This window comes from Ovis aries, chromosome 25 (genome assembly GCF_016772045.2).
Source record: "Ovis aries strain OAR_USU_Benz2616 breed Rambouillet chromosome 25, ARS-UI_Ramb_v3.0, whole genome shotgun sequence".
NCBI lineage: Eukaryota > Metazoa > Chordata > Mammalia > Artiodactyla > Bovidae > Ovis > Ovis aries.
In genome coordinates, this window is record NC_056078.1 from 4200800 (window position 1) to 4227202 (window position 26403).

At 42.2% G+C, this 26403-nt stretch overlaps 1 protein-coding gene across 2 annotated transcripts in view; it reads left to right on the forward strand.

Moving 5' to 3' along the window:
• DISC1 (DISC1 scaffold protein) overlaps positions 1–26403 on the forward strand; it is a 434500-nt gene that overhangs the window by 385551 nt on the left and 22546 nt on the right. For both annotated transcript variants that reach the window (XM_012104955.5, XM_060406817.1), the window contains exon 11: positions 13298–13571. In XM_012104955.5, coding sequence (XP_011960345.4) covers positions 13298–13571 — 274 coding nt within the window. The remainder of the gene's footprint in view (positions 1–13297; positions 13572–26403) is intronic.

The following is a 26403-nucleotide window of genomic DNA, read 5'->3' on the forward strand; positions in this document are numbered from 1 at the left end:
TGCTGTTTGGGGAGAGAAAGCGAAAACTAGTCCCCACCCACCAGCGTCTCAGCATGGGCCATAGAGCTTGGCCTGATTGGCTTTAGCTCTCTGGATTGCCGACCCCTGCACTGTGAAGGAGTGCCCAATAAGCTGCCGTAGCTTACCTGTTCTCATCTAGTCACAGCCTGTCTGGGGAGCTAGGCTTAGCGTCCAGTGAAGGGAAGGGAAGGTGCAAGTCGCTCCGTCCTGTCCGACTCTTTGTGACCCCGTGGACTGTGGAGTCCATGGAATTCTCCAGGCCGTAATACTGAATGGGCAGCTTTTCCCTTCTCCAGGGGATCTTCCCAGCCCAGGGGCTGAACCCAGGTCTCCTGCATTGTGGGAGGATTCTTTACCAGCTGAGCCCCCAGGGAAGACCATCCAGTAAGACCCAACAAAGGCGGGCTGTTTACCTGAATACTCCCTGAGTTCTCTTAGGAGGGATAAGAGGAGGGGACATTGGCTCATCAAATAACAGTATCCACTACAGTTTCCTACACAAACACTTTTTCATATACTACGTTTCCTCTTGTCAGAGTTTCAGATGGCATTTTGGGAAGCAGGCTAAATTATCTAAAAGTCTTTGCTTAGGGGAGGATTGTATTAATCTTTCTTTCCTGGAAAATAGAAGACAGAGGAATGAACTTTAAAAATGTCTACGAAAATCAGTTTCTGAAAGTTGGAACTTTAATCTTGGTTGTGCAAGGAATGAGAATATTTTAGACACGTGAGGACTGGTGGTGTCTAAGCAGTTTGCAGTTGAAGGCTTAGTACCACTGGGCATTCACGTATGGGGTTGATAGTTGACTCCTTTATGGTTCTGTGAAAAGACCTGGTTATTTTCAAGTTTTCTAAAGAATGAGGTAAAATGCTAATACTCTATCACTGAAAACAGTAATAGGTCAGGAAAGACAATTTAGTAAGACGAAATGAAATTGTGAGTGTCTGTGTTAGAGACAATTCTCTCACTGTGGATTGTGTTAGAATTCGCTCACTGTGTTAGAATTCTAAGTCACTGTGAACTATTTCTATTTCTAAAATGAATAGAAACTTGCCCACAAATTTCCTGCCTAGCCCCTCTTTTAACATCATGCTCTGTAAATAGCGCACTCATTCCTAAGTTCCAGCAAGATTCAAGCCACAATCTGATGATCTCTCTGGGACTTCATTTAGCTTTCAAATGAGGAATAATAGGAATGATGAATCTCTATTCACTATTCAGGAGCTTCCCCAGAAACACTGAACCTGTGTCTTCAAATTGTCTCATTATTAGTTGTAAAAACATCACCAAAGATCTCACATAGCTCAAATGGCTGTAAGTCATTTGTTTAAGGGATTGTTACTAATGACCTAATTATTCTCCTTCATGGGAGAGACTCTGAAATTAGCCACTACGCTTCATTACAAATGGATTCAATAAGAAGATATTTTAAAAATCTAAACCTTCATGCAATTATTACGTGAACTATAATGAAGCACGGTAATTTCACACCTACATGATTTGCTTACTGTTCAGTTTGTGTCTCTAAAACTGATTTCCAAACTTTGACATATGCATTCTAAGAGGTATTTCAGGATAAGTGTCTTTCATTTTCACTCAAAGACCACACATAATGTACCTTATTAAATAGGAAATGAACACAGAGTTCTATAATGTAGAAGATTGTTTATAGACTCAGCAAACTCTTTCCCCTAGGAGCAGGTGTGAATCCAGTCCTGCACACACCATTAGAAAGAAGCCAGAGAGATGCCAGGGGATCTGACAAGTTAATAATACAAAATAACTGAGGACCCTCCAGGCAACTGAAGGTGGTGTGGTCTCCATGTGGGGAAGAAAACGATGATAAAGTGGAGGAGGGGTTTTGGGACATGCCCTTTTCTTTCTCCCACATTGCCTGGGAAAACCAGTACCCATCGTGTTGCTTCTGGAAAGAGACAAGCGCCTGCAGGCCAGTGAATCAGAGGAGCTGCCCTGGGAAGGCTTGGATCTTCAGCACTCCTCCAGCCCTCTCTGTTCCATGGAGGGTAGATAATTGAGGGAGTCTTGTGTATTTCTGCAAACACAGAGGTACAAATTATTCTATCAGAGACGACAGCCCGCCTAATGGGTCAGGCACAAGTTATGGCCTTGGCATTATCCCCTTCTCCAAAGACCCATCACCAGCTGAGGTGGTTAATATGCCTAAGCAAACATGAACTCAGTGGAATATGCACGAGGCTTCTTAGGAGGGAAACTGCTATAAAGGAGCAACAATAATGGACTCTTACCTGATGAAGCATAATTAGACACAAGATGTCCAATACTTGTATCGTACACTTCCACAAGGTAAAGGGGAATATTGGAAACAGGCGGTAAAGTAGGAAGCCATAAACCCAAATGGAAACTCAGAGAATACAGAATTTAAAAGTTGAAAAAAGTCTCAGTAAATGGGTTGAGTAGCCAAGTGGATTCAGTTAAAGAACCAATTAGTGAGCCAGACAACTATTCAAATACTCTGAAGGCCTGAGGAGCAGACAGAGAGAAGGAAAAAAAAAAAAAAAGAAGAAGCTAAGCAATGTACGGAATAGAGTTATTTGATCAGTGTTCATATGAAAAAAAAAATCCCCAAAGAAAAGAAAACAATTAATAGAGGAGAGAGAGGAAATATTTGAGAGACTAATGACTGAGAATTTCCCAGAAAAAAAGGGAAAGATATAAGACCTTTTACTGACGGGCTTAATAACTCTAACAGAATAGGAAAGGATGAGGGGATCAATAGGTTGCAATTAAACTTCATATAAAACAAAGATAAAAAGAAATTGTCTAAGGGCAGATCATCTAGAAAGGGGTAAGAATTAGGCTGATCTCAGACTTTTCAATAACATCATAGAAGGCAAGAGGGCAGAATATTAAACCTAACCATTATTTAGAGTTTGAGTATGAAATAAAGATGTTCTCAGACCTGTAGGTCCTTAAAAGATTTATAAAACACGTTTTCTTTGAAGTGTTTTGCAAGGAAATATTTCAGCAATACAAACAATAAGTTCAGGAGGGCAGTGTGAGTTACGTGAGAGAGAATTGAAAAAAAACTTTAGTAAATTTTACTGTTGATGAGATAGAGAACTTACAAAGAAAACAAGACATGTATGAAACTGAAATACGGCCTCAGAACACCTCCAGGTGTATCCCCTTTGAGGTGGAATGAGAACAGAATGAAGGGGCGGTGGAAGTTTGCTAAGAGGCAGCCAGGCAGGCTCATTCCTTCCATGATCCAGTGGGAGCCTCTCAGACAACAAATGAACATTTAATTTCACACCAAAACCTGTGCGCAAATGTTCCTAGGAGCTTTATTTATAATAATCCCAAGCTGGGAAGAACATCACAGATGTCTTTCAGTGGGTGAGTATTTGAATAAACTGGTTCAGACAGCGTGGAACACTACGCAGCAATAGAAAGAAATGAACTGTTGGTGTGTGAATCTCCAGGGAGCTATGTTGAATGAAAAAAGCCAATCCCAAAGTTGCAAAATTTATGATTCCATCTCTCTAATATTTTTGAAGCGATAAAATCTGGAAATGGAGAATGGATGTAGTGGTTTCCAGGCACTAGAGATGGCAGTCAAGGCGGGAAGTAGTGATGTGGTTATAGCAAAGGGTATTGGATGCTCGGTACCTTGAATGTGGTGGTGCATACGTGAGCTTGCACAAGGGGTAAAATTATGTAGCCACGTACACACACACACACACACACACACACAAGTGAGGACATCTGAATAAGATCAGTGGATTGCATCAGTGGCAGTTGCCTGGTTGTGATATTGTACTATATTTTTGCAAAATGTTACCATTGTCGGAAGAGGGTAAAGGATTCATGGATCTCTCCGTATTCCTTTTCATGATTTTATGTAAATTAATAAAAAGGAAAAGGAAGATAGGAACAAACAAAGACGTAAAAATTAAGAATCTTGGTTGTAACAAATCAGAAAAACAGCCATGATTATTAAACAGTAATTATAGTAATTCTGAACACATAGGTGAAATCCACCAATCCCAAAGATTAAATTCCAGAATGGATTTTTGTAAAATTCAGCCAAATGTGTTGTACTGCATTCATTTCTGAAAAAATAAAAATGGGTGGGATGGGGTGGGGGGACTGGGGCAGGTTCAAGAAGGAGGGGACATATGTATACCTATGACTGATTCACACTGTTGTACATAGAAGACAACACAGCATTGTTAACCAATTATCCTCCAGTTAAAAACAAATTAAAAAAAGGAAAAATTTAAAAACAATGTGAACATAAAGTGTGGTAAAAGCAAAAATTGAACTAAAAGAGAGTTGGAGTAATAATTATAATATTAGAAAAAATAACAGTATATGTAAAATTTGGGGGGCAATAATGTCATAAATTAGAAGTAAGTCAAATTCAATTACAGAAAAATATGAAAAATCAGGAAGTTTGATGGTAGGTATGCAAGTGTCTTTTAAACTATTTTTCATATTTTTCTATACATTTAAAATATTTAATAGTTTTAATAGTAAAAAACATTTTATAATAAAAAGCAAAAATATTGGAGATGATTAAGGTATTAGATGGAGAAGGCAATGGCACCCCACTCCAGTACTCTTGCCTGGAAAATCCCATGAACGGAGGAGCCTGGTAGGCTGCAGTCCATGGGGTCGCTAAGAGTCGGACACGACTGAGCAACTTCACTTTTCCTTTTCACTTTCCTGCATTGGAGAAGGAAATGGCAACCCACTCCAGTGTTCTTGCCTGGAGAATCCCAGGGATGGGGGAGTCTGATGAGCTGCTGTCTATGGGGTCGCACAGAGTCAGACACGACTGAAGCGACTTAGCAGCAGCAGCAGCAAGGTATTAGATGAAAGTTTAGAGCTTTAAATACTTGTATTAGAAAACTAAAATAGAGAGAAAATAAAACAAGCATGTGACAACAGAAGCTAAAAAAAAGATGATAAATCTAAAGAACGAGAAAAATAAAGATAAGATCATAAATCAAGAAAATAGAGAACAAAAATCAGTATCAAAGATGAACAAAGCAAAGTGTTCGTTGCGAAGGTTAGTAAGCTAGCAAGACTCTGATAACACTGAACAAGATTAGTCAGAAAAGAGGTAAATGTTTAAATAAAATACAGAATGAAAAGGAAAAATGTCTATGGAGAAAAGTGATTTTAAAATTTATGAACAAACATTATAATGCATATGAAATCTGTGAGAAAGTGGATTGACTTCTATAAAAGGTGCAGTGTTAATGTTAAACTGCTGCTGCTGCTGCTGCTGCTAAGTGGCTTCAGTCGTGTCTGACTCTGTGTGACCCCATAGACGGCAGCCCACCAGGCTCCCTCATCCCTGGGGTTCTCCAGGCAAGAACACGAGTGGGTTGCCATTTCCTTCTGCAATGCATGAAAGTGAAAAGTGAAAGTGAAGTTGCTCAGTTGTGTCCAACTCTCTGCGACCCCATGGACTGCAGCCTACCAGGCTCCTCCGTTCATGGGATTTTCCAGGCAAGAGTACTAGAGTGGGGTGCCATTGCTTCTCCAAATGTTAAACTAGACACTAGGAAAAGGAAAACTGAGTAGACTCTAAAAATTAAAAGATGTTCAACTGGCAATAAAATGCTTCCTTTCACATGGCTCAGTCAGTAAAGAATTTGCCTGCCACTGGGAGACCCAGGTTCAATCCTTGGGTCAGGAAGATCCCCTGGAGAAGAAAAGGGCAATCCATTCCAGTATTCTTGCCTGAAGAGTTCCATGGACAGAGGAGCCTGGCGGGCTACAGTCCATGGCGTTGCAAAGAGTCGGACACAACTGAGTGACTAACACTGTTCACACTTTCAATGAAAACCTTAGGAGAAGGACCGGGAACCCAGAAAAGGAATAAACTGACAGTGGATCAGGAGAGATATTTCACAGGAGAAAATCTGAGTGTCTAATAAGCGACTGTAGTGGAGAAGCTCAACTTCAAGATACTACTTGTCACATATCAGATTGGCTACAATCAGGAAGTTGGAAAATAGAGTCTAGTGTTTCTAATAAGGATGATCTCTTCTCATGTGTACAAGACCCTATTCCTGCTCTCTTGATCCAGGATGTGGCTAAGGAAATCTGTGTCTTTTCTCTCTCTTTTTATTATTTTATCTCTTTTAAAAAAATTTTTTTTGGATGCGTCATGCAGCACGTGGGATCTTAGTTCCCAGAACCAGGGATGGAACCTTGTCCCTGAAGTAGAAACTTGGATCCCTAACTACTGGACCACCTCTTTTTATTATTTTAGACTGCATATAACACAATGAGAAAGCACACACATTGTGAACATACTGCTTGATGAATATTCACAAAATGAACATACCCATCACCAGCACCATTGACAAATAAAAAACACTTCTAACATACCAGCAGGCCTCCTGATGCCTCTCGCTGTCATTACTTCTCTTCTTTCCAAAGAAGCCACCATCTTGATCTCTAATACCATGGATTAATTTTTCACATTTAAAAATATAAAACAAAACACCAATACAGTATACTAATGCATATATATGGAATTTAGAAAGATGGTAACGATAACCCTGTATGCGAGACAGTGAAAGAGACACAGATGTATAGAACAGTCTTTTGGACTCTGTGGGAGAGGGAGAGGGTGGGGTGATTTGGGAGACTGCCATGGAAACATGTATAATATCATATAAGAAATGAATCGCCAGTCCAGGTTCGATACAGGATCCTTGAGGCTGGTGCACTGAGATGACCCAGATGGATGGTACGGGGAGGGAGGTGGGAGGGGGGATCAGGATGGGCAACACGAGTATACCCGTGGCAGATTCATGTTGATGTGTGGCAGAACCAGTATAATATTGTAAAGTAATTAGCCTCCAATTAAAATAAATAAATTTAAATTAAAAAAACACAAATAGAATCATAGTACCTCCTCTTTGCCTTTTTGTCTAAGCTTATGTTTTTGAGATTCATCCATATTCTTGCAGGTTGTATTAATTTGTTCATCTTTGCAAAAATTCCAGTGACTGGACATTCCACAATTAATGCATTCTTCTATTTATGGACATCAGTTTTCCCTCCCAGGTTTTGGCTGTTACAAATAATGTTGTCTGATCATACGTACAGTTGGTCTTCCTTATCAGTGGATTTTGAATTTGTGAGTTTGTCTACTTACAGAAATTTACTTGTAGCCCCCCAGTCAATATAAATCAGAGTTCTCCCTGTTATTCAAGGACATGCCCAGAGTGGCTAAAAGTCTGAGTCACTTGATGTGCACGATTCCAGCTGAGGCTGAACAAGACAGTGCCCTGCTTTCTGGTTACAGTTGTCATACGGTCGAGACATCCCCTTTTTGCTGACTTTTTAGTGCCATGGTTTTCACATCTTTGTGCTTTTTCTTGGTGATTTTGCTGTTCAGATGGTTCCCTCCCCAGCATAGTGATGAAGGGCTGTCTGATGGTCCTAAAGGCAGGAAAACTGTAATGTGCCTTACGGAGGGCATATGTGTTGGTGAGCTTTGCTCGGGCATGAGTTATAGTGCTCTGTATGGGACTAGTGTTGATGAATCAACACTATATTTAAAACAGGAACACACATAAAAAAAGATTGCAGTTGTGCTCAGTTGCGTCTGATTCTTGTGATTGTGGACCGTAGCCCACCAGGCTCCTTTTGTGCCTGGGATTCTCCAGGCAAGAATACTGGAGTGGGTTGCTGTGCCCTCTTCCGGGGGATCTTCCTGACCCAGGAATTGAACCCATGTCTCCTGTGTCTCCTGCATTGCAGGCAGATTCTTTACCCACTGAGCCACCTGGAAGCCCATGATAATGTTGTAACCAAAGGCTGACAGGAAGCTAGCCCTGCATTTCCTCTGAGAGCAGTGGTTCAGCATCTGCCAATTTAGTGCTCATAGTGACTGTAGAAATGACTACTGTGAATTAACACACCTCCTAAATATATACTCGTGAAATGTACGTATTCCTAAGAGTTGTGGTGCTGGGTCCTGTGATTGACGTGCTTTCATCATTAGTACATCTGTCTGCGAGATTTCAAAGGCACTGCCTTCATGCGCCCTCCCACCAGCAGTATAGGGGAGGACCAGTCATCTCTGGGGTCCCAGGTGTCGCATGCACGTGAGTGCCCTCAGTCATGCCTGATTCTCTCAGTTGGGTCTCGCTCTGTAGTTTAGTGTGGACTTTCCTGATGACTGATGTTGTTGTACATCTTTTCATAAAGTACTCATTGGCCATTTAGATCCCCTCTTTTGTGAAATATCTTTTCCAGTCTTTGGCCAAAATTGGGTTGTCTGTCTCTTTCTTATTTTGTGGGAGTCCTATTTATAGTCAGGAAGCAGTTTTTTGTTGGTTGTATGTATTACAAATAACTTCTTCCACTTTGTGGCTTATCATTTCATTCTCTCAATGGCTTTGTTTTTTGATGAATGTAAGTTCTTAATATTTATAGTCAAATTTCTTACTTGTTTTCTTTATAGCTAGTAGTTTTTATATCCAGTTTGAGAGATCTTTGCTTACCGCAAAGTCATAAAGATATTATCCTATTCAGATACACCTCAGAGACATTGTAGGCTTACGGTCATGGTCTAGAACCAAAACTGCACTATCTCTGAGAGAGTCCTTATTAAAAAAAAAAAAACCAAAAATGCTAGGAATAAAACCACTATATGACCCAGCAATCCCATTACTAGGCATATACCCTGAGGAAACCAAAATTGAAAAAGACACATGCACCCCAATGTTAACTGCAACTCTATTTGCAATGGCTAGAACATGGAAGCAACCTAGATGTCCATCAACAGATGAATGGGTAAAGAAGCTGTGATATATATATATAATGCACAGTGGAATACTACTCAGCTGTAAAAAGGAACACATTTGAGTCAGTTCTGATGAGGTAGATGAAACTAGAGCCTATCGTACAGAGTGAAGTCAGTCAGAAAGAGAAATGTAAATATCATAATCTAATGCATATGTGGAATCTAGAAAGATGGTACTGATGAATTTATGTGCAGGGCAGCAATGGGGAAACAGACCTAGAGAACAGATTATCGGACACAGTGGGATTTGGAGAGGGAGAGGGTGAGATGTATGGAGAGAGTATAGGAACTTACAATGCCTTACGTAAAATAGATAGCCAATGGGAATTTACTGTTGACGGAACTCAAACAGGGGCTCTGTATCAACCCAGAGGGGTGGGACTGGGGGGGAGATGGGAGGGAGGTTTAGGAGGGAGGGGACATGGGTGTATCTATGGCTTATTCTTGTTGATGTTTGACAGGAAACAACAAAATTCTGTAAAGCAATTGTCCTTCAATTAAAAATAAATAGATTTTTTTTAAAAAAAGAAAAGATAATGGTGCTGATAGACTTGCTTGACTCAGGGTTGCCATAAACCTTCAATTTGCAAAAAAAAGTGCACTGTCTGTGAAGTAAAATAAAATGAAGCATAGTAAAGCAAGATACTAGAAGTTTTATTCCTTTTTCACATTTTGATCTGCAATCCACCTGAAATTGATGTTTGCTTAGTGTGGGCCAATAATCATGAATTAGATTTTTTCCCTATGGTGTGTGCGTGCTGAGTTGCTTTAGTTGTGTCCACTTCTTTGCGACACTATGGACTGTAGCCCAGCAGACTCCTCTGTCTTTGGGATTCTCTAGGCAAGAATACTGGAGTGGGTTGTCGTGCCCTCCTCTGGGGGATCTTCCCAACTCAAGAATTGAACCCAGGTCTCTTAACGTCTCCTGCATTCATAGGAAGGTTCTTTACCACTAGCACAACCTGGGAGAAACACAAGCTGGAATCAAGACTGCCGGGAGAAATCTCAATAACCTCAGATATGTAGATGACACCACCCTTATGGCAGAAAGTGAAGAGGAACTCAAAAGCCTCTTGATGAAAGTGAAAGAGGAGAGTGAAAAAGTTGGCTTAAAGCTCAACATTCACAAAATGAAAATCATGGCATCTGATTGAAAGTGAAAATCATCACTTCATGGGAAATAGATGGGAAACAGTAGAAACAGTGTCAGACTTTATTTATTTGGGCTCCAAAATCACTGCAGATTGTGACTGCAGCCATGAAATTAAAAGACGCTTATTCTTTGGAAGAAAAGTTATGACCAACCTAGATAGCATATTCAAAAGCAGAGACATTACTTTGCCAACTAAAGTCCGCCTAGTCAAGGCTATGGTTTTTCCAGTAGTCATGTATGGATGTGAGAGTTGGACTGTGAAGAAGGCTGAGCGCCGAAGAATTGATGGTTTTGAACTGTGGTGTTGGAGAAGACTCTTGAGAGTCCCTTGGACTGCAAGGAGATCCAACCAGTCCATTCTGAAGGAGATCAACCCTGGGATTTCTTTGGAAGGAATGATGCTAAAGCTGAAGCTCCAGTACTTTGGCCACCTCATGCGAAGAGTTGACTCATTTGAAAAGCCTGTGATGCTGGGAGGGATTGGGGGCAGGAGGAGAAGGGGATGACCCAGGATGAGATGGCTGGATGGCATCACGGACTCGATGGACGTGAGTCTGGGTGAACTCCGGGAGTTGGTGATGGACAGGGAGGCCTGGCGTGCTGCGATTCATGGGGTCGCAAAGAGCCGGACACAACTGAGTGACTGAACTGAACTGAACAACCTGGGAAGCCCATTCGTATAGTGATATTAATCCAGTTGACATGAGTATATTGAACAGGCTGTCCTTTACCCATTACACTGTATTTCTTATGCCTTCATGACATATTTCCATTCTTTTGTCTGCAACCTGTTTGTATCCTTCTATCTAATGATGTATGTGTCTTATAAGCAACATGGAATTGGATTTTGATTTTTTTTATTCTAGTCTAAAATCTTTGACTTTTAAATACTGCATCTATCTATTTATATTTAATGTAATTCCTCATATATTAGGGATGAATAGTTCAATGCTGCCATCTTCCCTATCTATATCACATTCATTCCTATCTTTATTGCTTTCATTAAACCAATACTGTAGTATATTTTAATTTTAAAGCTCTCACATCTTGGCTCATTAGTTAGACATTCTTTAAATCTCTCTGCTTTATGATTACCGTAAGGAGTTCGATATGAATCCATGAGTTTTTAAAATTTAATACATTGAGCACTTTGCTACTTTCTGGAAACTCAAGGACCTGAAACTATTTTCATGCCTTTCATTCCCTCTTTGTCATGTATTTTAAGTCTCGATATATTTTAGATCACCAAAGAAATCATTGCTGTCTTTTATATCACTGTCACTTAAATTTAGCCACATATTTACTCTTCCATTGTTTTCATTCCTTTATGCGTGTCCTTGGGCTTTCTCGGAGGCTCAGTGATAAAGAATCACCGGCTAATGCAGAAGTTGTGGGTTCAGTCCCTGGATTGGGAAGATTCCCTGGAGAAGAAAATGGCAACCAACTCCAGCATTCTTGCCTGGAAAATCCCACGGGTAGAGGAGCCTGGCAGACTATAGTCCATGGGGTCATAAAAGACCTGGACGTGACTTAGCAACTAAATAACAACAATAATGCATGTCCTTGCTTCCAGCTGGGATCATTTCCTTTACTGTGCATATACTGCAGGGAATTCTGTCCATTTTTATTTATTTGAGGATACCTTTTTAAACTTTTATTTTTGAGTGAAATTAAAATAATCGTATAATTTATAGGATGTTACCTTTTCCCCACTGTTTTTAAGATGTTGCTTTATTACCTCCTGGCATACATACACCATTTCTGTCACACATGTTATCGCTTCCTTGAAGTGAAGGTCTTTTTTTCCCTCCATCTGTTTTTAAGAGATCTGGTCTGTCTTTGTTGTTCAGCAGTTTGACTAAGATGAACCTGAGTGTGTTTTTTAGTTTGCTTCTCCCGTCTTTGAGAGTGTATCTGAATGTCTAGTTTGATGTCCCTTGTCAATTACCTGAAAATTCTCATCAGTTGCTCTTCTAATATATAGCTTCTGTCTCGTTTTTCCTTACTTACTTTTGTATACATCATTTATAGTTACAGGCTTTAAAATAATGATGATCCATATATTTAGGAAGATAAGAGGACATGGTGGATAATTTCAGAAGAGAACTGAAATGTAAAAAAAAAAAAAAAACAAAAACAGTCAACAGAAATTATAGAACTGATAAAATAACCAAAATTTAGAACACAAGACATTTGAAAAGCGGATTAGACACAGTGGAAGGAAGGATTAATAAGTGGAAGATAGTTGTATAGAAAGTGTTCAGTCTAAAGCTGAATGGATGATGAAAAATATGCTTTCATTTAAAATTTGGGGCTTTTGGCTTTCCATTGAAATCAAAATTTTTGTGAGCATTGAGTCTACACTCCTCATAGCTTTATCTGGTCTGAGCTGATGAAAGGGCTCCCTGTAAAGGGATGTGTCCCTCCTACTAGCAAGAGTACACGTCTCTCTTACTACATTCTGTTACTGAGGCAGGCTGACTGCTATTTTGGGTTTTTTTACCCTTACACTGCTTCACTCATTTACGTTGCCTGGATGAACATGGGTTGGTAAGGGGAAAAGGTCGGGGAGGGACAAGCTAGGCAGATGAAGTTCAGTTCAGTTCAGTTCAGTCGCTCAGTCATGTCTGACTCTTTGCGACCCCATGAATCGCAGCACACCAGGCCTCCTTGTCCATCACCAACTCCCGGAGTCCACCCAGACCCATGTCCATTGAGTAGGTGATGCCATCCAGGCATCTCATCCTCTGTCATCCCCTTCTCCTCCTGCCCCCAATCCTTCCCAGCATTAGGGTCTTTTCCAATGAGTCAACTCTTTGCATGAGGTGGCCAAAGTATTGGAGTTTCAGCTTCAACATCAGTCCTTCCGTTGAACACCCAGGACTGATCTCCTTTAGGATGGACTGGTTGAATCTTCTTATAGTCCAAGGCAGATGAAGTAGCAGATGAAAAAGTACTTGCCCTGAGGGAGCTGGGCAAGTCTAGGGACTCAAATGAAGGCAGCAAGACAAGAGGACAAACGTGAGTAGGGTTGTTGTATTGAACCACTGAGTCTTGAAAAATATTTAGGATCTTGAATATCCTTACAGACCAAGTAGCTAAGAAGGACTATACTTATTTCACTGTTGCTTGATGGTATACAAATTTGGCCCCTCTGAATCCTCTGGTTGAAATAATCCATCATTATGTAAAAGTAAGTTGTTCACTCTAACTTCTTAGCCAGGTGGAAAAGCTATTGGTTTGGTATGATGAAACAGCACTGAATTAATCTTTATGCCTTTGTTTCCTCTCTGCCTTATAGCTGCAAGTGTCCGCTGCTTGGAAAAGTGTGGGAAGCTGACTTGGAAGCTTGTCGGTTGCTTATCCAGAGCTTGCAGCTCCAGGAGGCCAGGGGCAGCCTGTTTGCAGATGAGAGACAGACGGATGACTTAGGGGGAGGTACTTATACAATGGCTCTGGCCAGCCCCCCGAGGTCCCACCCTGAAGAGGAAAGGAAGACCCCTTTGCAAGCCTTTGAAGAGTGGACGGTGCACCTGACCCCCTCTCCTCACAGTGCTAGCAGTGAACAGAAAGAGGTCTGTCCATCCTCATAGGATTAAGGATTCTTACTCTGAGGGGGGCTTTGGGACCACACTCCAAATGAGAGCAGTTAATCCTGGGTGGGCTTCCCACTGAACCACCCAAACTCTTTAAAGTTTTAACGACTCCTAACATGATTTCAAAATGGTGTAGAAATTTTACAGAAGTTGTTTAATATATAGGAGAATGAAAAAAACTTTTGGCATATTTAGTTCTATTTTTATTCTAATTTCATGGCTCCAGTCAGAATATATAAACTAATATATAATTACCGTATATATATAGCCCACAGTCTACATATCATATATCACATGTAGCTGTTGTCTGTATACATATTATATATGTTATCTATATTTAATTCTATATTTAGAATACATATATATCCTACAATATTTATTCATTAGAATCAAACAAATATATGTATATATTCCATTAACTGTTTTTGCCAAAGCAAGATCATAATGAATGTTAGAATTTGCTCTTTTCATTTAAAAAACCTAAGATATGGCCTGTGATATATGCATTAAAAATTAAAGTGCAGATTTATTCATTGCTTTACCCCAGGGCTGACCTAGATTCACAGAGATCTAAGTTCCCCACCCCTCCCCTCCCTGCTTCATTTCTCCTTTCTCTCCCTTCTCCTTGCTCACTTTCCCTTCTAGCCTTAATAAGATCCTTTCAACAAAAGGGCTCCAGGAATTTCTTTCCAGTTTCAGTGCCATGACAGGAGGCTTCAGAGCACTTTTCTGGCCAGATTCCCAGGTGTTCTGAATATTAAAAGAAAATAAAACCTTGGTGAAGCTGGAGGAGGGGCTTCCCAGGTGGTGTAGTAGTAAGGAATCCACCTGCCAGTGCAGGAGATACAAGAGACATGGGTTCGATCCCTGGGTGGGGAGGATCCCCCGGAGGAGGAAATGGCAATCCACTCCAGTGTTCTTGCCTGGAAAATTCCATGGGCAAAGGAGCCTGGCAAGCTGCAGTCCATGGGGTCAAAGAGTTGGACACGACTGAGCGACTGAGAACGCACACCCAGATCTGGAGGAACGTGTCATTCCATGTCCATGTCTCACAGTTGACATTAGGTGTGCCACTGGGTCTTTGCCACTGCTCACCAGGGAACATGTCCATGTGGGTACCCCGCCCCTGTCCTGGCTGCAGGACCCTAGTTGTTAAGAGCACACACCCTCTGATGACCTGTGCTTACAGTCAACGCCATCTGGACTTGCCTGGATAATTGATACTCGATCACATATTTTCATTGAGCAACCTTAGGAGAAAGCAAGCCACTGTCATTGTCTGGAATCCTGCTGGCCTCACACAAGGAGCCTCTACACCGAGCTGTGGATGATCTCAACTCCTTTGTTAGCCGAGGCCCTGCAGGTGGAATCCCCTGAAAAGCCTGGCTGCCTCGCTTTTGGTTAGCATTGTTGAAAACCTGTGGCCTGTCTCAGTGGATCAGCTTCGAAGAATATTCTGATGCAAGGGGCACGCTGCCTGGTCATCTCCAGTTCTGTGTCCTTCATGTTCCATGTACTGTCCCTGCATTGCTTTCTGGGATTTAGTCCGAGAGGAAGGTGGGCATCTTTGGAATGCTTGAGCTTCCTTTCAGGAAAGGACAAAATTATAGAAACAGAAAACTGAACAATTGTTGCCGGGGACTGGTGCGGAGGGGTGGGCATGAGGGGTTGGTGGGGGTGGGGGGAGGGGCACCGGTCACAAACAGCAACATGAAAGCGTTGGGGCTGGGGCGGCAGTGAGACAACTACTCTGCGTCTTGAGTGTAGTAGCGGCTATGCAGCTGTGTGCATGCGCGCATGCTAAGTCACGTCGATCGTGTCTGGCTCCTTGCAGTGCTATGGGCTGTCGCCCTCCAGGCTCCTCCGGCCATGGGATTCTCCAGGCAAGCATACTGGAGTGGGTTTTCACGCCCTCCTCCAGGGGATCTTCCCAACATGGGGACTGAACTGCGTCTCTTACATCTCCTGCACTGGTAGGCAGGTTCTTTACCACTTGCCTCACCTGGGACGTCTCTGCATAACTGAGTGCCTATGTCTAAATTTATAATTTTACACCAAAATTTTTACTGCATGTAATGTTACAAAAGTGACTGTAATTTAAAAAATAATATCTCCCTATTTTAAAAGTGAGGCTTTCGCTGTTCGATTTGGTTGAGTTTGTCTCAAGGCTATTGGAAGGCAGTACAGCAGATGAGCAGAGCCGAGGCCGCTGGGCTGAATACAGACTGCATTTCCTCATCTGTTAAAAAACAAAACAAAAACTGAGGACAATGAAAAATGTCTCGTGAAAGAAGGTTGTGAAGATTTAAATAAAATAATGCATCTAAGCGTGAGTGACACATACACGGTGGAGACAGTGTAGTTGCTGAGTCTTTGCGGCCCCGTGGACTGCAGCCCACCAGGCTCCTCTGTCCGTGGGATTCTCCAGGCAAGAATGCTGGAGTGGGTAGCCATTCCCTTCTCCAGGGGACCTTCCTGACCCAGGGACTGAACCTGTGTCTCCTGCATTGCAGGCAGGTTCTTTACCATCTGAGCCAGCAGGGAAGCCTTGACACGTGGTACAGGCTTAACTCATAGTTGTGTGTGTGTGTGTATCACTCTTTATGGCAGTCACCACAATCTCTAAGACCTTTTTAAAATAGTATACCCTGCTTCTTTTATTGACAGAAAAGAGAGCAATGAATCCGTGGAAGATATTCCAGTAAGAAAGGTTTAGTAAAGGGACAGTCTTGTTTGTATTTGGATGAAGGCTTCTAAGCTCCTGAAAGTTGGAACAATAACCAAGGGTCTCATTCAGAGGAAGGTGCTTTTTTTTCCTGCCTTGGTCTCCAGGGACTCACTGGATTCTGGCTTCTCGTGTATTTATCCTGAGGCCATGGTGTCTGTTTGCTTGGCAGCACTGAGTTGCTTTTGCTGTGGAACTCCCTGCTGGGTCTGGCCACCCCTGGCTTCTCTCTTGAAACCTGGTGCCCTGAAGGCAGTCAATTACTTTCTAACCTAAATCTTCCATGAAAAATTGCTGACTTCTTCTGGAGGTCCTCAGGGAGATGGATTTTCAAAGCCTTCCCTGTGCTTATCTGCCCCACGTGGGTACGTGCATTTCGGTTGCACCGGTTCTCACAAGTACTTTGTCATTAATTAGAGATTTTGCTGTGTTTAGGGTCCCACCGGGCTTCTCGGCACCATTTCCCCCATTTTACAACTGGGCCCATTAAGGCACAGTAATTTGCTCTGGGCTTTGTTACCTAGGAAGCTCGCCACAGGGCGAAGGGCCAATTTTCACTTGCGCTTCCTCGATGGTAAGAGCCCTCTTCTTTTTCAGCTTCGTGACAGCTCTCCTGCAAGTGTTGCCTCAGCCTCTGGAAACAATCAGCTGCTGTTGGCCCTGCTTTATAGACATTACAGAAATTGCATGGGGGCCAGACAGAAGCTGGGGAAATCAGTGAGCCAGCTTCCTCCACTCTGAAGTTGCTCTTTTGTACTTGCTGTTCTGGCCATTATACCTGCGTAATTCTCTTTCCTGTCTGCAGCCTGTCCTGCTGGGGTGCTTTCTGTTTTTACTACAAAGTGGGCTTCCCTCCTGCGAGTTCCCCTGGACAGCATCACTCTCCCTGCCTTTTGCCTCCAGCTGCTTCCTTTCCCAGCCAGGAGCTGCTCAAACAGGCTCAAAGAGGCTAAAAAAGGCCCAGCAGCTTTGAGCACAGGATTTGAGTAGCCAGGGTGTTAAGATGTCTGCAGTAAAGGGCATTAGCAGTAAGATACAGGGTAACTTTATGCTGTTAGTTTCTGTTTTGTGATTGAAATCTAGTTGGCTTACAGTTTTCGTTATTATTGTTGTGGTTGTGGTTTAGTCTCCAAGTTGTAGCCGACTCTTTGTGACACCATGGACTGTAGCCTGCCAGGCTCCTCTGTCCATGGGATTTCTCAGGCAAGAAAACTGGAGTGGGTTGCCATGCGCTCCTCCAGGGGATCTTCCCAACCCACAGATGGAACCCAGCAGGTCTCTTGCATTGCAGTGGATTCTTCACCATCTAACCCACCAGGGAAGCCCTTTCGTTATCGTATAGGTCTCCAAAAATGATTGCCAATGTCTCCCAATGTCATTTTATTCCATTTCACATGAAAGGAAAGCTGAAGAAACCATTATGTGGTGAAGAGTGTCCTCACCATCTTAAACTGATTTATAATTCTAGGAACATCTGTGGTGGTTGAAGGGCTTATTCTCCAGTCCTGGCAGATGCAGCTTTGCTTCTCTGTCTTTCCCATCACTTCCTGGCTCCCCTGAGCTCTCAGTAGGGCAGCAGCCTCACCAGTGAAGCAAGGTAAACAGAGCAGGGCCTGAACTACATGTCCTCTTTTTTTGTATTTGTATTTTTAATTGGAGAATAATTGCTTTACAATGTTGTAAAGCATTGTATGGTTTCTGCCATACATCGCCATGAATCAGCCATACGTTACATATGTCTCCTCGTCTTTGAACCTCCCTCCCACCCCGCACCCCATCTCACCCCTCCACGCTGTCCCAGAGCAGCTGGTTGAGCTCCCTGTGTTATGCAGCAACTTCCCACTGGCTCTGCTTTACACATGGTGATGCAGATGTCTCAGTGCCTCTCTCTCCACTCGCCCCAGCCTCTCCTGCCTCCACTGGGTCAAGTGTGTTCTCTATGTCAGTGTCTCTATTCCTGCCCTGCAAATAGCTTCAGCAGTACCATCTTTCTACATCCCATATATATGCATTAATGTACAATAGTTGTCTTTCTCTTTTGACTTACTTTGTATAACCGGCTCTAGCATCCACCTCACTTAGAACAGACTCAAATGCGTTCTTTTTTATGTAACAGTCCATTGTATATATGTACAACTTCTTTATCCGTTCACTTGTTAATGGACATGCTCTTGGTAGCTCCTCTCACTTGAAATTTGTGAGACAACCCCCAGGGTAGAATGCTTACTTAATCGTTAGCTGCTTTTTCTCTTTCTGTCTAAGGCCTTTGAGGAGAAAGCAGAAAACTTGGCAATTTAGTATTTTGCGTTGCAAACCCAACCTCCTTACCTCCAAGAGGAGAGCAGTAGAAGCAATTAGGTTGCCATGAGGATTGGTAATTGATTGATTGATTTAAGAGCCAGAGAATTGTAAAAAATGATATATGTGCATTGAAATTTTTAAGTTTATCTACTAATTTTTACTACTTATAAGACCAAGGCTTGGCACACGTTTGTACAGGTTTTCCTGACTGGGTTTTCCCATGGCTCTTCTTGCAGAAACCTCACCAATAATGCATCATCAACAAATTTCCAGTTAGTGTTTCTTTAAAGAGGCTTGGAAATTTCTAGAACACTTACAAAACAGTCCTCAGTCCCTCCCTGCTTAAATATTATTGAGTTTTCCCAAGATTTGCAACATGGTTTAGATGGGAGACAGGAACTCCTCTTCTTTCCCACTAATATTTCATTGCTTCACATAGTATTTATTTAAATTATGTCATTAGAATTTTAAGTACGGCTGGCACCGAAAGGTTTAGAAGAAACTCCGTCAGTAGGATGGGAAGTTGGCAGGCTGACCGGCACCACCCTGGCCCTGGCCTTGGCCCCTGGCTTCAGGGGAGGGCGCCGAGCCCCAGACACCTGTCAGGTGGGAGGAGGGGGCTTCTAGGCCACCATTTAACCGGTTCCTGCCGCTTCTCTCAGTTAATTGATGTTATTTGCCTGCCAGCCTCCTGCCCAAGGAGAGGAAGTGGATGCCTCTGATCTGCCTGCTCTCCCTGCTTTTGGAAAATTACGGAACCACTCTCTTCGCTCCAGGGCCTAACTGTGGCGCCTCTTCTACTAATTAAAAATAGTTCTGTGCTTCTGAGGAAAACTACCTCGGGGCCTTCGGAGCCTCCTTCACCTTGGAAATTCCTTGTCACTGACTGATGAACACTTGAGGGGTTGAGAGAGGCCAGTCACAGGCTGGGTGGTGAGGACGGGTACGCTTGTACACAGTTTCCTTTGAGAAACTGAGAGATTTTGAATCCAGGCTTTTACATCTCTGCAAAGTGTACTAATGCTCTGTTCAAAGCAGTGATTCTAGTCATGTCATAGTTGCATAACCCACAGAAAAACATTTAGAAATTCAAAACAATTTTAATCTAAGATGAACACAAATGGAAGCTGGCATTTGAGTCTGAGCTCCTTGTATTTCAGTACTTCTTAGCGACAGGCGGCTGGCAGGGCTTCCCAGGTGATGCAGTTGGCAAAGAACCCACCTGCCAATGCAGGAGACACAGGCTTGATTCCCCGGTTGGGAAGATTCCCTGGAGAAGGAAATGGTAACCCACTCCAGTATTCTTACCTGGGAAATCCCATGGGCAGCGGAGCCTGGAAGGTTACAGTCCATGGGGTCCCAAAGGGCTGGACATGACCAAGCACGCACGTACACGCACACACACGCAGGACACATCCCCTGAAAGGCAATCCCCCCACAGGTGTTCTGTCTTCATTTTCTCACGCAGAAGGACCTTAGAGGTTATGCTGCCATCACCAGAATCTGAAGTCTTGTGTTAACCAGATTGTTTAGGTATTCGCTGATGCTATCAATCTCATTTACAAATAGATTTTTCCTCCAAAGGTTCCAGTACAGTTTGCCTTATGCAACATTGGTGTGTCAAAGGAAGCAGACCAGAGTAGGAAATAGGGCTTTCTAAAGCTTGCCTTTCATGTGAGCTAGAAACCACAGGCCAATGAGCATACATGAACTACCAGGCCACTTCTTCTTTCAGCCATATCTTTTGTTCTATTAATGGTTCTATTTGGAACTCATTTCTTAGTGTCTTCTTTGAAATAAGCATGCAGATTTGTCATTTCATTGCTTTGGTTGCTAAGTCGTGTCTGACTCTTTTGTGACCCCATGGACTATAGCCCACCAGGCTCCTCTGTCCATGGGATTCTCCAGGCAAGAATACTGGAGTGGGTTGCCATTTCCTTCTCCAGGGGATATTCCCCCGACTCAGTGTGCAGATACTTGAAGACAATTAATTGACGATTCAGCTCATTCTGACCTGCTGCTGCTGCTGCTAAGTTGCTTCATTCGTGTCTGACTCTGTGCGACCCCATAGACGGCAGCCCACCAGGCTCCCCCGTCCCTGGGATTCTCCAGGCAAGAATACTGGAGTGGGTTTCCATTTCCTTCTCCAATGCATGAAAGTGAAAAGTGAAAGTGAAGTCACTCAGTCGTGTCCGACTCTTAGTGACCCCATGGACTGCAGCCCACCAGGCTCCTCCATCCATGGGATTTTCCAGGCAAGGGTCCTGGAGTGGGGTGCCATTGCCTTCTCCGTTGTTCTGACCTAAAGACAGACATCTAAATATTTCAGATGCTTTCCTTACCACCAACAATATCTGGATGCTTTTAAAAGAAATACCCACTTGCTCAAGGTGTAACCATATAGTCTGTATATTTGGGTGAATACATGTGTCTTATGGAGTAGTAATGATGTACCGTTAGTGACATACCACGAGCCTCTCTGCTTGTTGGCATTACCTAATGACTGCAGAACTCAGCATTTATGTGAAAACACGAAAACAATTCCATTCACCATTGCAACGAAAAGAATAAAATACTTAGGAATATATCTACCTAAAGAAACTAAAGACCTATATATAGAAAACTATAAAACACTGATGAAAGAAATCAAAGAGGACACTAATAGATGGAGAAATATACCATGTTCATGGATTGGAAAAATCAATATAGTAAAAATGAGTATACTACCCAAAGCAATTTACAAATTCAATGCAATCCCTATCAAGCTACCAGCCACATTTTTCACAGAACTAGAACAAATAATTTCAAGATTTGTATGGAAATACAAAAAACCTCGAATAGCCAAAGCAATCTTGAGAAAGAAGAATGGAACTGGAGGAATCAACTTGCCTGACTTCAGGCTCTACTACAAAGCCACAGTCATCAAGACAGTATGGTACTGGCACAAAGACAGACATATAGATCAATGGAACAAAATAGAAAGCCCAGAGATAAATCCGCACACATATGGACACCTTATCTTTGACAAAGGAGGCAAGAATATACAATGGAGTAAAGACAATCTCTTTAACAAGTGGTGCTGGGAAAACTGGTCAACCACTTGTAAAAGAATGAAACTAGATCACTTTCTAACACCGCACACAAAAATAAACTCAAAATGGATTAAAGATCTAAATGTAAGATCAGAAACTATAAAACTCCTAGAGGAGAACATAGGCAAAACACTCTCAGACATAAATCACAGCAGGATCCTCTATGATCCACCTCTCTGAATTCTGGAAATAAAAGCAAAAATAAACAAATGGGATCTAATTAAAATTAAAAGCTTCTGCACAACAAAGGAAAATATAAGCAAGGTGAAAAGACAGCCTTCTGAATGGGAGAAAATAATAGCAAATGAAGCAACTGACAAACAACTAATCTCAAAAATATACAAGCAACTTATGCAGCTCAATTCCAGAAAAATAAATGACCCAATCAAAAAATGGGCCAAAGAACTAAATAGACATTTCTCCAAAGAAGACATACGGATGGCTAACAAACACATGAAAAGATGCTCAACATCACTCATTATTAGAGAAATGCAAATCAAAACCACAATGAGGTACCACTTCACACCAGTCAGAATGGCTGCAATCCAAAAATCTGCAAGCAATAAATGCTGGAGAGGGTGTGGAGAAAAGGGAACCCTCCTACACTGTTGGTGGGAATGCAAACTAGTACAGCCACTATGGAGAACAGTGTGGAGATTCCTTAAAAACTTGCAAATAGAACTACCTTATGACCCAGCAATCCCACTGCTGGGCATACACACCGAGGAAACCAGAATTGAAAGAGACACATGTACCCCAATGTTCATCGCAGCACTGTTTATAATAGCCAGGACATGGAAACAACCTAGATGTCCATCAGCAGATGAATGGATAAGAAAGCTGTGGTACATATACACAATGGAGTATTACTCAGCCGTAAAAAAGAATTCATTTGAATCAGTTCTGATGAGATGGATGAAACTGGAGCCGATTATACAGAGTGAAGTAAGCCAGAAAGAAAAACACCAATACAGTATACTAACACATATATATGGAATTTAGGAAGATGGCAATGACAACCCTGTATGCAAGACAGGGAAAGAGACACAGATGTGTATAACGGACCTTTGGACTCAGAGGGAGAGGGAGAGGGTGGGATGATTTGGGAGAATGACATTCTAACATGTATACTATCATGTAAGAATTGAATCACCAGTCTATGTCTGACGCAGGATGCAGCATGCTTGGGGCTGGTGCATGGGGATGATCCAGAGAGATGTTATGGGGAGGGAGGTGGGAGGGGGGTTCATGTTTGGGAATGCATGTAAGAATTAAAGATATTAAAATTTAAAAAATAAAAAACTAAAAAAAAAATTTTAAAAAAGAATACTTACAAAATCGATTTCAAATAGATTGTGAAAGATATCCTTTGTGGTATTGGACAGCAGTTCGAGGTAAATATTCTTTACGTGAACAATAGAAAAAGGAAAACCATATAGCATTTCTGGAATGTATTTGCCAAGCTTGTATTTTGGAAAACAGCCCAAAGGAACATATTTAAGGCTGTGATTTTAATACTGAACTAAGGAAATGCTTTAATGCATCAGCTAAGCTCATGGATGGTGGTAATCACATCTGGTTTACCTCAAGCTATAGGAGAGGGGATGAAACTTAAGAACGGAACAAACATCATGAGGCTCAAGATCCATCTTGGTTTGTAAGGATGCATGTGTGCAGGGCAGGATTTTCAATTGATTCTGAAACATAAGTACTGCTGTGGCTCAGCAGTCCATAAATGCAGGTACTCTGTCACCTGTCCTTTCTTTGTGATGTAGCCTGTGACTTTCACCGCAGGAATTAGATATTTTTATGGGTAGGCCTCTATTGCTGTTGCCTTACTACGTGCCAAGGAAAGTAGGGATCTGAGTAGGCTGGTAGGGCAGAGAGGGGGCTGTCCAAGTCAGAGGCCTTCCCTGTTAGCACAGGTCCTGGCCACGAACTATGGGAAATATTGATGGCTAATTTTTTCTTTTTTTCTAAATTGAAGTATAGCTGATTTAAAGTGTTTCAGTCAATAGGTAACACTACTGTGTGTAAGACAGATGGCCAGTGGGAAGATGCTGAATAACACAGGGGGCTCAGGTCCGCTCTCTGTGATGAACTAAAGGGGTGGGTTGCGGTGCATGGGAAGGAGGCTCAAGAGGGAGGGGATATACGCATACATATGTATAATTCATGTTTTATACAGCAGAAACTAACATAACATTGTAAAACAATTATAGGCCAGTTTTAAAAAGCGATTCCATTAGATACATATGTTTTTTCAGATTCTTTTCCATTATAAATCATTACAAGATATTGAATATGGTTCCCTGTGCTATACATTAGGTCCTTATTGTACATCTTATATATAGTAGTGTATATATGTTAATCCCAAAGTGAAAGTAAAGGTTGCTCAGTCGTGTCTGACTGTTTGCGACCCCATGATCTATACAGTCCATGGGATTCTCCAGGCCAGAATACTAGAGTGGGTAGCCTTTCCCTTCTCCAGGGGATCTTCCCAACTCAGGGATTGAACCCAGGTCTCCCGCATTGCAGGCGGATTCTTTACCCGCACAAGGGAAGCCCTGTTAATCCGAAATGCCTCATTTATTCCTTTCTCTTTCCCCTTTTGTAACCGTAAGTCTGTTCTCTATGTCTGTGAGTCTGTTTTGTACAGAAGTTCATTGGCACCTTCTTTTAGATTCCAGATATAAGTGATGTCATAAGGTATTTGTCTTTGGCTTACTTCACTCGGTATGATAATCTCTAGGTCGATCCATGTTTCTGCAAATGGCATTACGTCATTCTTTTTCATGGCTGAGTAGTGCCCCGTTACATATGTAATGGAATATATATATGTGCTCACGTCTTCTTTGTCCATTCATTCATAGTGATGAGTTCCTTAAGCACATCACCCAGCATAATGTATTTCTCACATGGGATATGGTCCTGAAGGGTACTTGTTGATTTCCTCAGCTTAATTTTTAAATCACAGCAAGGCTTCTTACCTCAGTTATCAGGTTTCTCTTGTCCTGCTACTTGTTATCATTTCAGACATCATACTGCCTTGCCCTTTAGAACCACTTTTGTCAGCGTTTTAAAACATCAGCTATTTCAATGTTCTTTATCCAGTGACTTAACCTAAGGTAGAGCCGGTCTGCTCAAGTCTGCAGCAGGTCGCCACTAATGGATAACATTTCTGAAAGCATATTAGGTCTGGCAGTCTTGCATAAGGAAAGTTGGCAGCTACAGCAGTACTTACCTAACTAACAATGTAACCTAAACAGTTTCTATCCCAAATACATTTTTATTCAGGAAATACTGTGTGTGTGTGTGTGTGTGTGTGTGTGTGTGTGATACATATGATTCTCTCATCACTTTAGATGTAGCCAGATGAGATGTTACCAGATACTTGTTCTTATCAAAGCAATTATTCTTATAATATAATTTAATCCTTACCCTTTTTTTTAGTACTTTTTATGAAGACCATTTTGAAAGTCTTTATTGAATTTGTTACAATATTGTTTCTGTTTTATGTTTTGGCTTTTGGCTATGAGGCGCGTGGGATCTTAGCTTCCCAAAAAGGGGTCGAACCTGCACCCGCTGCATTGGAAGGCAAAGTCTTAACCACTAGACCTCCAGGGAAGTCCCCCTCTTCCCTTTCAATATGAGCTCCAGTTTTAAAACTTTAAACATTTATATCTTCCAAATTTCATAGGCCAGGACATAGTCTTCTTTATGGGAAAATCACTAAGTAATAAAGTCCTTGGAGAGCCTGACCGTGGAGTCTGTGAGTGTGGTTTTCAGCAGTGTGTGGGGTGCAGGCATCTGCTCAGGCTAGCAACTGAATGCGTTTTTGGATCCAAGTATAAACCTTTCTAGATAAATGTTTTTAGAAAGTCATTTTAATGAGAAAATCCTGCCCAACAAAGGAAATCCTTTCTTCTGTTTTAAATCATGCTTCCCCAGTTTAGTGAGTAGGACAGAAATTTGACATCAGCCCTAATTCAACACAGCTGGAAATTTCTGCCTGAACACTCAAGTGTACGGGTTTTGATCATGAGGTGAGTTACACAAATTCTCTTTGAAATATTGCCTGACCAAGTTAGGGCTACCGAATCAGACATGTGTGGAAGGACAGGAGGGAAGATTTAGGGCTCTTCTTGAGGCTGATAAAAGGCAAGAGTGTGTGGAAGGGCGGGGACAGACACACAAGACCCGCTCGCTGCCCTAGAGGCAGGAGATCATCCCAGGCGAGCTGCTCTTGGCTGCATCCAGGGGAGGGACTGAGTCTAGAGACATCTCACACACTTGGTGGCGAGAGGCGGCCTTGGCCACGGCAGGCTGAGAAACTGCATGGCTTCCTCAAGACCTGCCAAAAAAGAAGTCTCCATTCCTTGCTTCAACAAATGTGTCCTGAGCATCTTTTGAGAGCTAGGCAAGTTGCATTGGAATTCCAGGGATGGCAGGACCCCATTCTACCCCCATCTAGTTGGAGAGATAGGCAGGTGCATACATGTGAGAGAAGTTCTGTCCATGGTACGGGAGGAACACCCTAGCCTGGAGTTGAGTGGTAAGAGATTCAGCGATTCAGGAGCATGCCTGGAGGAAGTGGGGTCTGCAGGGCTTCTAAGAGGAGAGAGGGCATCCGCCAGGCAGAGAAGGGAAAAGCTCAGTAAGAGGCCCTATTCCTGCTATAGCTTTTTTCATT